At 44.6% G+C, this 12,791-nt stretch overlaps 1 protein-coding gene across 3 annotated transcripts in view; it reads left to right on the top strand.

The window, feature by feature from the left end:
- The first annotated feature begins 3,655 nt into the window (after positions 1-3,655).
- GOLIM4 (golgi integral membrane protein 4) overlaps positions 3,656-12,791 on the top strand; it is a 29,405-nt gene continuing 20,269 nt past the window's right edge. For all 3 annotated transcript variants that reach the window (XM_041467943.1, XM_041467944.1, XM_041467942.1), the window contains exon 1: positions 3,656-4,185. In XM_041467943.1, coding sequence (XP_041323877.1) covers positions 3,999-4,185 — 187 coding nt within the window. In that variant the 5' untranslated portion in view covers positions 3,656-3,998. The remainder of the gene's footprint in view (positions 4,186-12,791) is intronic.

Genomic DNA, 12,791 nt, shown 5'->3' with positions numbered 1-12,791 from the left:
ATGTCAAAGCTCTGATACCTTGGAGTGTCCAGTTTGGGATGCCTTGTGTTTGATTTTTTTTTCCCCCAGAATATTAAATAGCACAGAACTTTCTATATTAAAACACAGCCCTCTTGTTCTCACCTCTAATCTGGACATCAGCAAACAGAATTCAACTGATTACTCAAGCTGGACACTCAGACATAGCTCAGCTCTAAAAATCCTGACTTTCCCCAATGTCACAAACTGTGACCTCAAGCAGGGGTAAATTCAATTTTCCCAGAAGCATTCACCTCTTCAAGTCCAATATTTTTATTCCTGCAGCTTCTGATCACTAAGAGATGACACTGCATGTTAAAACAATCTTTGTGTGTCTCAGTAAGCTTTAGCCACTGGACAAAAAGGTTAAACATCTGCAGCTGGAATGTACCTTGTAGCTGGAGAGGTAACAACAGATGCCTTGCCAGGACATTCCTTAACTTCTGGAAGGCAAAGAAATGTTCTGTGACTTGTGTGGGACAACCTGCCCTGTGCATTTCCATTGCTTGGGATCCCTGATCCATTTTCTGGGAAGATTAAAATAAAATACAAATAACTAAAAGACCTGCTGCCTGATCTGTTTAGCTGCTGTGCTCTGGAAAAACTCAAAGCTGTTCAATGATCATTTTTATTAGAGATGTAATAATTGTGGCATCGAGTTCAGTGATAAAAAGTGACAGAAAATACAAGAAAATTATCTTATGAGGAGGAAAATAGGCAAAGGAAACGAGCAGACCAAAAAATGTAGTTCTGTGGTGTCCGAATTACAGAGGGGTGCATTTCCCACATCTTGTGGTTGATGATGAGAACCTGTGTCCGAAGGAAATGGGATTTTTCTGACATCTCTCCCCTGCTCAGTTTCTCAGTTACCCAGATCTGAGTACATGGAGAGGAACTTCCCGGGTTATAAATTATACATTTCTCACAGCTTAGAGGAACTTCATTTTGCTCAACGTTCCTTGGTTAGATGTGATGGAATTGGCCAATCTGCGGCCAACGGCTGGGGCTGAGCAGCACAAACCCCCCGAGCTCCCCGAGGTTGCACAAGCCTCTGTGGCCAGGAGATGAAAGCAGAGCTGACAAATGGCTCTGTGTGAATTCCTGCCACCAATTCCCTCTGCAGCATCCCAGCTCCCCATGCTGGAAACCGCCCATCCCTCATCTCTCCTGATTAGATCAGGAACGTATCCAGAGATTAGACCAAGTTGCATTTCTCTCCTAGCAACTAATTTAATGCTTTTTAATCTATTACAGCCTCTTTTAGGTCCAAACCTTTCTATTTTGGGACTTCCAATTCAAATTTGCTTAATAGCTTTGCATAATAGTCCCTTGCTCCCAATAAATTCCTCATTTCAACTTTAATTGGTTTGTTCATGGAGAATCACAATTTACAAGAGATCTATCACTAGCAGCTACTGAATATAAGTAATATTTGATTAAACAAAATGAGATAGTAATTTGCTTTTTTTCTCCCTAGTATTTGTTAATAATATTGCCAATTTCTACTAGCAGTTAAAGTATATTTACACCATAATCAATTAAATGTATTTGGAATAGATATTAAATAGCATTGTGGGTTCAGTGTCCTTTTAAATTTACATTTTATCATTTTGAACATTTTGAAATGTTAGCCAATTGTTCTCCAGTGCAAAGTAATCAAAACTGAAGACACAGACTGGTTTTATGAGTGGTAATGTAAGCAACAAGTGGAAACACAAAAAAATTAAATCATTTGAAGAGCTGTAATGCTGCAGTATAAATCACCTCCAGTGATTTGAAAGTCTCAGTCCAAAAACAAAGAATTATCTCATTTTGCTCAGCAGAGCTCAGCCTGAAGAGCCTGGAAATGGCAAAAGCACAGGACAGCTCTGAAGGAATTTGGTAGAGGGAAGGGAGCTGGAGCTTGGGTGATACTAAGAAACTTCCTGAAAATATTTTTGTGAAAGAAATGGATACTCTAAACCAGCATGAAAATACCTCACCTTGAAACACTTAGGGTTGGAAGGAAAGATTTTAAATGTAGCTTCCATTACCCCAGGAAGCCTCCTAAAGACAAGAGAAAAGATTTTTTTTCTTTTTTTTTTTTTCAAATCATCGCTGTTTCAAAACAATTACAGTTCCTTCTTGGGTGTCTAACTCCTAATTTCAAATACTTTGGTCCTCAAATGAGAGCAAGGGATTCCATTAAATGAGAATATATCAAACAGATATTTGAAATACACATAGAAATCATATTAGCTTGTGGTACTGACTGCTATTAATTACTGGAATATGCAGAATATTTGAATAAGAATTTCTTGAGCTTCTTTGATGTTGTTTTTCCACTAAGGCCAGAATAATGCCTATGCAAAACACAGATTTATGAGTTAAATATATTTAGGACAAAAATAACTTTGGCATATTAATTTGATTTTTTGCTTATTCTTCTAGTTTAGCTTGAGAGTTGATTAGGTTTTGTTTGTTCTGTAATAAAATACACTAGGAGAGGGAGCTGTATTTAGGCTAAGTCTGAACTTGTGCTGATGAAGTATACGTGACACGTTTTCCAGCACCACAGAGGGATTTGGGAGCACTGAATTAGGATGGCACTGAATTAGGATGCCACATTTTTGGGGGCTGAGATGCACCAGTGGCCTGGGCTGGGCTCTGGGGGAAGAAAAACCAAGGACAGTGAAGGCTGTGACAATCAACACCCAGAACACAGCTATGAAAAAACAGATTAATGTGATGAGTAGGTTTAGTTGGGATATTGGGGAATTCTTTGTGAGGGTGAGGAGGGGCTGGGCTGGAATTCCCAGAGAAGCTGGGAATCCCTGGCAGTGCCCAAGGCCGGGTTGGACAGGGCTTGGAGCAGCCTGGGACAGTGGAAGGTGTCCCTGCCATGGCAGGGGTGGCACTGGGTGATCTTTAAGGTCCCTTCCAACCCAAACCATCCTGCGATTCCATGAACACCTCAGGGGCTGGGCTACAAGAGGCCCTTTGGCGCTTTGCCTTCCCGGTGCCCATGAGCCCCAGACGGTCCCGGCGGTGCCACTGGGGCACACGCTGCGTGTCACCCCCTCTGTCACAGCCCCTCTGTCACCCCCGCTGCCACAGCCTCTCTGTCACAGCCCCTCTGTCACCCCCTCTGTCACAGCCCCGGTGTCACCCCCTCTGTCACCCCCGCTGCCACAGCCTCTCTGTCACAGCCTCTCTGTCATAGCCCCCTGTCACCCCCGCTGTCACAGCCCCGATGCCACAGCTCCGCTCATCACCGCATGAGCCCCGTTCCCGAGGCGGTCCCGCACCGGGGAATGCGGGAATGAGGGGATGAGAGCATGAGGGGCTGAGGGGATGTGGGGCTGAGGGGCTGCGGAGCTCAGGGGATGCGGGGCTGAGGGCATGTGGGGCTGAGGGAATGTGGGGCTGAGGGGATGCGGTGCTGAGGGGGACGCGGGGATGCATGGATCAGGGACTGAGGGGATGCGGGGATCAGGGTCTGAGGGCTGAAGCCGGAGGCTGGAGGGGCGGGCGGGAAGCGCGGCCCGCTGCGGACGGACGCGGCGGGCACCCAATGCGCTCCGGAGGGAGGGCAGAGCCCCGCGGCCCGACCCAATGAGGCCGCGCCCGGAGCGGGACTTCCTTCGGGGATCCCGCAGCGGGGGAGCCGCGGCCGAGCGGGGACACGTCAGTGCGGGGCCGGGACCTGCCTTTGTTCCCCGCAGATTCCCCCCGGCCGCAGGGACCGGCACACGGCCACAGGGACGCGGAGCATCCCCGGCATGAGCCCCGCTGCTGCCCGCACCGCAGAGACCGCCCCGGGCGCCGCGGCCGTGCCCAGGGGCTGAAACGCTGGGCCGGCCCCGCCTCCGCCGTCCCTCCTTCCCTTCCTCCTTCTCCTCCTCCTCCTCCTCCTGCTCCTCCCGGGGCCTCCGATGCCGCCGCCTCCCGCCCGCTGCTGAGCCGTGACGGGCGGGGGCCCTCGGGACCCCGCCGGGGACATGGGCAACGGGATGTGCTCCCGGAAACAGAAGCGGATTTTCCAGACGCTGCTGCTGCTGACCGTGGTGTTCGGGTTCCTGTACGGGGCGATGCTCTACTACGAGCTGCAGGGCCAGCTGAGGAAGGCTGAGGCCACGGCGCTCAAGTACCAGCAGCATCAGGAGTCGCTCTCGGCTCAGTTACAAGGTACTCCCTCGGCAGGAGCCTCTGCTGCCCTTCCCCAAGGCTTGCGGAACACCCTCCTCCTCCTCCTCCTCCGGCTGTCCAACCTCTCTCAAAGTTTTGCTCCTTCTCCCCCTTCTCCAGCCTGTGGGGTTGTAGGGTCTCCCTGCCCCGCCGAGGTCAGGGGGAGGTGTTGTGGATCCCTCCAGAGCTCTCATGCCCTCTCGCTCCCCCACATCCCGTGGTGACTCTTATTCCCAAAGGACTGCACATCGCTTGGCGATTCCCGGCTCAAAAGGGAAAGGCAGGTGTGCAGTGCAGACTGTGTCCAGTCTGGGATTTTTGTGGGCTTCCCCCACAAAAACCCCCTTGTCTTGCAGGGTTTTGTGTTGAGCATCCATCTGCAGCTCCTGGGCAACATAAAACTTAAATAGCTCCAGGATGGAGGAGAGGAGCATTCTAATAAAGTGGTTTTAAAGGGTGTTTTAAAAGTAAAGTTCAAGTAAGTTATTTGGGTAAGGGTGCTCTATTACTTTTGGAGTAACTTTGAATTTCTTGGCTTAAAGGTGCCACATAAGTACAGATCCTTGTGTATCTTGGTTTAGGGATGCAGCAGATGTGGGTCCTGTAGCTGAAGATGAAAAGTTGTCCGTGTCTGACATCTTCATGCCAAGAAATCAGAAGCAAAGCAGCAGGGATGTACCTGAAACATCAGTGGTCTGGGAAGTGAAAGACCTCAGCACCTCTCTAATTGTAAAGTGCAAGGTTATCAGGTCAGCACAAAGCCCAGAGCCATCTTTCAAGTTTTCTCTCTCAAAATAGCATGAAAGAAGAATCAGAGAGATCTGCTGTAGCAGCACTAAACTTCAGGGTGATCCTCAGCCATCCTTTTCCCTGTGGAAGCATCCATCAAAGCATGCCTGACAGCACACAGTTTGTGTGGCAGAGAGCACAGAATTGGGTTTGTGCTGTTAGATTCTTACAGTGATTGCTTCCTTCAATGTGTTTGATCACCAGCTGACACCACTCTTACTTAGTATTTCAATTTCAGGCCATTTCCAGGTAATACCAGGGAGCTCTTTGCCAGAAACCTTCATTTTAGTCACAGAAAAGGTGTAAAGGTTTGCCTGGGAAGGGGGTGTGTGGCAGATGGCTAAAGGGCTACTCTTGCTAGGCTGTGCATTTGCCAACAGAGGACACAGGAACATCTTGTTCTCAGCTAAAATTTGACAAGTTGGCTTTTTCTGTTGCTCCAGCTTTGCCAAAGAGGAGCGTGAACAGACTTTGTCCTGCCGCAGGGGAGAGATTCTCTGGGTCAGATATGTGAGGTCTGGACTGTTGATTTGAACTTTGCAAGCTTGAAACTTGATTTTGAGTAGCCACCATGTATCCAAGTGTGTTCGTGGAAGCAGCAGGCAATTGTGGGAGCTGCAATTTCTGTAATTCTCTTGCTTGTTTCAGTGTATCAATGTGAAATGTGAGATGTGGACCAGGATCTGGTAACATTAATAAATTTGATGATCCATGCAATAAACTCACATGGTTCTGGGATCCATGCCAGTGTATCAAGCCCATTAAGCAGGAGAATTTATCTATGCCAAATACGGTAGCAATAAACCCTGTTTTAAAAAAATAATCACTGGCAATTAAGTCACAGACTACAAGAAAAAATAAAATGCAACAATAAAAAATGGTTCAATTTTCCTGTGTTCTGGAAGTAGCTGTTAGATCTAAGGGTGAGAGCCCAGAGAAATACCAACTGCAGCAGCAGCCCCTGGCTGCCTAATCTCCCACTAAAGTAAAGGGAAGTTCTATTCCTGAGGACTCTAGAGGACCTGGGAAATTAACTTTTCTTCCCTGTCTTTCTACTATGGCCTCCCCTGCACAATCACCTGGATTTCTGCAGCAGGAGTTTGTTAGTGAGGAGAACACAGAGAATTCAGAGCCTGTACCCAGGTCACCTGGAGAGACACAGGCTGACTGGTGATATCCACCACCAAACCCATTCCTGTTTAACTCTTTGTTATGGAACAACAGGAGGGAATTTGCTTTAAGCAGAGACTTGGAAACAACATAAAATGCTGACAGCAATTCCAGTTTGCAGGTGCAGTATCTGAACTGCACTTTGAACTTTTGATTTTAAATAACCTGGATTTTAAATCAACAATGTTTCTGTTGCCAAATTTAAAAAAAAAAAAATACCCCTCTATGAATATCTGAGCTACGTGTCTTGGCTGTCCACAGATTATTCTTTGAGTTTATTGCTTTATGAGAACAATAAAATTAAAGTATTGCATTGGTAAAATAACACAGCTTATCTTTTCCATGCAGCATAACCAGTTTCTCTATAGATCCTGGACTAGAGATAACTTTGGGGCCTGAAATATGATGGAAGCACTCTGAAATCTTTTAAAAATAAACCACTTAAAAGGCAAAGTTAAAGGAAAGGAGGGTGCTGCAGCAACAGGGATTGATTTCTTGGTGTTCACAGCTCTCCTGGGTGCTTGGGTAAGACTTTAAAGCTGAGCAGAAAATGATACCTTGGACTTCTGTTTCCTGAACAACCATTTCATCAGGAGGCTTTTATAGGTTTAAATGTAAACTACAAAAATAAAAAGGCAACTTCTAAAAGTGGTGTTTTTGAGAATGCTGAGGCTGTATTGTGGCAGGTTGGCTGTGCCCTGGGAGTCTGACTGGAGTGATCTCTTGGAGGGCAGTGAAGTATCACCTGTTGTCTGACTTTTTGTAGGGTTTTGTTGTGGCTGCTGGAGCCCACAAAGGCAGTTGCTTTCCTGATTGCACACAGAGGAGCTTGGGAGTTCCCCTGTCAGGGCTTGTGAGTGAAACTTGAGTCCATTTGTGAAATGCCTGAGGTTCATGGACACTCCTGAGTTTATGGACACAGTAGCAGTTTAGGACCTGAATGCCTTTGGTCTGCCCAAAATCTGAATCAAGATCCTCAGCTGTAGCTCAGAGTGCAGCTCCCTTCACTTCTTGCTGTCCCCTCTACTATTTTTCATGTTTTTATGGGGTTTTTTCATCTATGTAGGTAACAACAACCTTCTTTTTGGTATTTGCCAGTTCTTCATGCCCGAATGAGCTGTTCTTTCTGTTTTTCCATGAAAAGCCAGCTGTCTTAGATTTTTATCTTTTTCATTGCCTGGTTTTGCTCAAACACAGCAACACCTGAAGGAGGCTCCATCTCCTGGGAATACGTGGGAAAATACCAGGGCAGAATGCACAGATCACTGGGAAATGGGGCAGGAGGAGTCTCAGAATCATTTAACACACACACCTGATCTGCACAGCCCATGGCCGTGGGTTTGGGGGGGTTCTGCTCTCCCTGGTGTTCACAGCTTCAGCCACTCTGCTGAGAAGTGTTTGTGCCCCTTGGAGTGAGCCCAGGGTACCAAGGGAAGGGTGGCAGACCTGGGAAACACAATAACTGGGTTAGAGAGGCTGGGATCTTAAATTCACCCCCTTTAAAGGATCAGACTGCAGAAGATTTTGCAGAAGAATATCAGACTTTGGTATTTTTCTCTAACAAAGTTCTGCTGGGCATGGAGAAAGTAGGGCTGCTTTTGTAATCCACAAAGGGAATACCAAGGGCAAAATGCAGAGATGACACAAAATTTTTTGACTGCTGAGAAAACCTGAAGTAATTGTTATCTATAAGGTCTTTCATAGAGAAGCTGATCTTCCCAGTAAGCTGATTATTTTAAAGTCTCATTCTCTGAGCACTATATACATTTGAAACATGGAGATAATCTTACTTAGTACTTCTTAAAGTGATAAAAGCAAAACTTGATGCTTTTTGCTTCCTTTAAAACTGTGTCAGTCTAAGTCTTGAACTATTGGCCATACAGTAACAGGCTTCAGTTTCTAGAACAGAACCACACTGAGAGTTGCAGGTGAGCCTGATTGTACCTGTGACTGCTGCAGGATTGAAAGTATCTGCAGACATCTTTTTAGCCCTTGCAGCTTCTGTTGTCTTATCCTCTGGGTGTTAAGTAACCCCTTGTGTACTATTTTAATCTGTTTAATCTGTTTTAATCCCTAATCCTAATAACAGCCTACAGTTAGTGCCTCTTACTACCTTATTTTTTCTGCTCTTCCTGTCAGAGTCTGATGGCTTTGTGCAATCTCTGTGCAGCCTGAGACTGTCCTGTGATCCTGGCAGCCAGCCCAGCAGGGACTCTGGGCTTGGGACTTTTCCCTGCTGTGGCCAAGGTGTGGATTTCCTCAGAGGTTTCTGATCCAGTGCTAGAAAGCAATGGCTGTAAAGCAAATGTAGGTTGCTCTGTGCCTGTTGTGCCAGATGTCCTAAATGAAGGCTCCCCGAGGCGGTGACCTGCTGGGGGCTGGTCAGACCTATGGTAGCTTTATGAGTGTGGAATTGCACAATGCACTGCAGTTCTGTGTCACCTCAGTTGTTAATATTTATCATATCTGCGTGCAAACTGCACAGATGCCAAAGCTGCTCTGACATCACACAGTTCTGGGTGTACTTTACTATTAGATCCCTTTTTTACAGTGCCCTAAACTTGTACCTTGAGTTGGCAGGGCTGGGAAGAACCAGCACTACTTTTAATGGCTTATTTTTCACATGCATCAGACAAGTAGAGCTGCATCTGCTGCAGCTCCTGTGTGTTTGGTTGCTCTTCCTAGTAACAGAATCCTGAATTCCTGTCATTCCTGTGACTTTCAGGTTGCACATAACACTGCAGCACTTTGACAGTGTTTTCTTGCTGCCTGAGAGATCCCTGGTAGCACTATGAGAGGTTGGTTCTGTGTGTACTTCCCCTGAAATGGCAAGTGCAGCTTCCCAAATTTTGCTACCTGGCTTCATGAAATGGAGAGCTTTGGGTTGTAATCTTCTCTGAGCACCTGGCTCCATTTTTTTTTTTTTTACCTCCATTCACATATTCAATTGATATTTAATGTTCTAACTATTAAAAAACATGAAATACTTGAAATTGTGCAGAATTTTGGTATGGAAGAGGTATATGGTGTAATGTATATTTATATATATATATATGCATTTGTATGTACATATAAGTACGTGTAAACTAAATAGCTATGTGTGTGTTTTGCAGCCCAACTTCAAGATTTTGGGTTATCTGGAATTATCCAGCTGTTATTCATAACCCAAGTGCAGTAAAGGTGCTGGAGCTCTGCTCAGATCAGTTAACTCAGGAAGTTTGTTTCCAGGTCCATAGCAGAATTTCCATGTCCAGGAGCTGAGTTCTGACTTGAAAGAGAAATTGAGCACATGCTCATATTTTTATGTAATCCATGCTCAAGTGCTCTTTCCTTGTGGATATACCAGTTCCAGGATAACTTTCTACCAGAGCTGCAGCATTCCCTCTGCACCCCAGCTGGGGCCTGGCTGAGGATCACAGGGCAGCCCGCAGGAATTTTGAGCAGAATGAGCTAATGGGGTGGGTTTTTTCCCTGGGCTTTGGTGGTCTCCCTCCCCAGTTTGATACAAGACCTGGTAGCCAACATGATGCAAAATAGATCCAAATATTTGTTACTGATGGTGATTTAAGCCTCCCAAAGCTTGTCAGTGGTGGAGCTGAGTGGACACTTCAGAGCTGGGACAGCAGGAGGGAGGCAGGATGGGTTGATGGTGGTGAGTTTGCATTCTGGCTTCTTGGACACTCATATTCCTGCCTGACTGAATTCCTGAGCCTTAAAAATGATGTTCCAAGCACATTGTCTCACTGGGCTGGCTGTTTGCTTGTCAGCCTGTGAATTTGGGTGGGGCAACTTATGAGTAAGGTTTCCACCCTCTCGGAGATGAGAGTGCCCATTATAGCATCTCTGATGTGCTGCTGAGGATATTGCCAGCAATTTGTGGCTAACAGAATTCACTTTGCTCCTTTTGGAATGGGATCCTTGCAGGGAAAAAGTAATTCAATCTGCCCTGCTGAAAGTCAGGTGCTTCTCTGAGGTTTGATGGTAATGAAAGCTAAATAAATCAGATTACTGGAAAAAATGAGCTCTACAGAGCAAGTAATTAAAGCTGAATCCTTCATTGGGTGATTTTTCTTGGGATTTTCAGGATTCAGGGGTGTGAATTTCTAGTCATGTCAGAGCCTGAGGTGAGCTATTCAGGAATTCAACATGCTTGGATGCTGTCCTTGTTTAAGGAAGGGTCTTGTGAGCTGGATGCACTTCTGATCTTTTTGTGGTCATGTAGCCCAACCCAAACCTCCTGAGATTTTCTACTATCTATATTTTAATTAATCAATAAAAGAAACTGCAGTTGTTCCACCTTGTCCTCTGTATTTTCCCCCCTCCCCTAAAGTACCTGAAATTAGCTGCTATCTTATTTTCCTGAGGTGACTCAGATCCCAGAGTTTGGCAGTCATTTCCAGGGCTTAATTACAGACCTGATGAGAGAAGGATGGCCTGCCTGAGCTCCTAGAGGGCAGAGTAAGGAGCCTGCTCCTATCCACACCCCCACACTCAACTAAGCCATTTTCAGTCAAAAAATGAATCACTAACTCAAACTCTTGATTTCTGGATGCAGTTTGTGCATGTACAGACTGGGCTATTTTTCTTCAAGCTGTATTTTTTACTAATTCCTGAATATAGATATTTATGTACATCCTGACACCATGTAGATACAATCACTAAACCTTCATAAAATTGAAAAAAGTGTAAAGGACTTTTGAGAACAGGCCCTTGTTTCCTGGAGCTGAGGGTTTCGCAGACCCAGGGATTCAGAGGTGATGTAAGAAGAAAACTATTGTCTCTGCAGCTTTTATCAATTTTTATACGTTTTTCTGCTAATTTTAGTCTAAAATCACTACACAGGTTTTGTATGAACTATTTGCATTTATTATCACTCAAAAAATCCCCAAATCCTTTATGATCTACTTGTGTATAGAAAAGCAGCAATGCTGATCCCACCCGTGGTACCAAGGGTTGGAAGAAACCTTTTGTGGAGTGCACTGGAAATAATTTCTGGAAACATGATCTCCTTCCTGATAAAAGTCAGGTCTGAAGCCTATCTGTGAGGGATTAAATATTTAATCACATTTAATACCCCTTCTCCAACTTATTTTTAGCAGCAGCTATTACAGTTTACTCTTTGAACATGAGAAATCCTTCCTTCTGTCCCAACTTACCTTACATCTGTTGTTTCCTAGAGGTGTTATTGACTTCTAAGAAAGGCAGTGTGTGAGGCAGGCTGCAGTAAAAGGTTTCTATTAAATGTAGATGTTTGCTCTGGTTTAAAAATTAATTTTCCTGTCATCCTTGCAATTGAATAGGGGCCACAATTATCTCTTAGAATTACAAGTGTGTGTTTCTGGGGTGCATTAATGTGCCAAATTCTCCAGCATTTCCCATTTTTCAGAACTGCAGTGAAGGCAAAACTAGAATTGCTTACTGGAACTTTTTAGTTGGAACTTCTTCCTGGAATACTGAGTAAGTCAGAGGAACAGGATTATTTTAACTGATAGCTCATTTTTGGTGCAGGATCTCTGAAAGCACGTGTTATGCATTCTCTTAGAAAAATCCCCTGAATATAAAGATCCAGATATTAATACAAACTTCTCAAATTATTACTACTCTGAGCAAAATAAATGATTAGGGAATTCAGTCAAAGCAGGGGTCATTTTTAAAAGCACAACTGCCAGTGCTTGGTGTGGTTTTCCAGGAGGAATTTGACATGACTAGCTGTAATTAGACAAAACCATTACTTGATCATGTGAGTAAATTGCAAAGTGTGGGAGTTTGTTTGGAATTCAAGGTAATTCTCATAGTCCACACAGTGCCAGCTGTGGTTTGCAGAGAGCAAAATGAGAGCAGTCCATCCCTGCCTGGATGTTCCACAGTGAAGCCTCACACACAGTTTCACCTTACCTTGGTCTCTATTTCTGTCCTTTTTTGTATCAATTCAAACCAGAAAACTTCAAGGACATAAATTATTAGATTTATATATTATGTTGTTTATATATTATGTTTATATAATATGTTGTTCAATATGTTGTAAATATTGTGGCTTGGAGCAGCCTGGTCTAGTGGAAGTGAAGGCCTTCCATGGCAGGGGGGTGGAACAAGCTGAGCTTTAAGATCCCTTTGGATCAAGCCAATCCATTTTATGATAAATAAATGGGTTTTTGTAATGTTGTTTTCTTGCTCTGTAGTTAAAACAGAGATTTCCTAGTCTTTATTGTGGGAATACTTCAATTTTTCCCAAGATATTTGCAGTGTCACTGGAATATCCAATTATTGCTAAACCCCCAGCTGAGTCTGTGACATAGATGGAGCTCAGACTGAGACCAGCATGGCTTGTACTGTGGTGGGAAATCCTGCTCCTGCAGTTTGATAAGCTGTTCCTGATAAGATTATCAGTAGTGAAATCAGTGGATCTTGTTTGAAAGCAGATTCACTGATTGAAATGCAGGGCTGGAAGCTTGGGGAGCAGGTCTTGTTATATTAATAGTATCTCCTCCCAGCATGAAATGTGTCAGAGTTGTAATGAAATGTCATCTGAGGTCAAAACTTTAATTATTGTCATTGGATTAGAGAATTTATCCTACACCCCATATTGAAGGGATTCCTCTTTGACTTGTGGAAATACTTTACTCTCAGCAGAAAAGCTTTTTCTATGG

The sequence above is a fragment of the Pyrgilauda ruficollis genome, unplaced genomic scaffold, assembly GCF_017590135.1.
Source record: "Pyrgilauda ruficollis isolate IOZ18807 unplaced genomic scaffold, ASM1759013v1 scaffold21, whole genome shotgun sequence".
Taxonomy (NCBI): Eukaryota; Metazoa; Chordata; class Aves; order Passeriformes; family Passeridae; genus Pyrgilauda; species Pyrgilauda ruficollis.
This window is presented reverse-complemented; position numbering and strand designations above follow the sequence as displayed.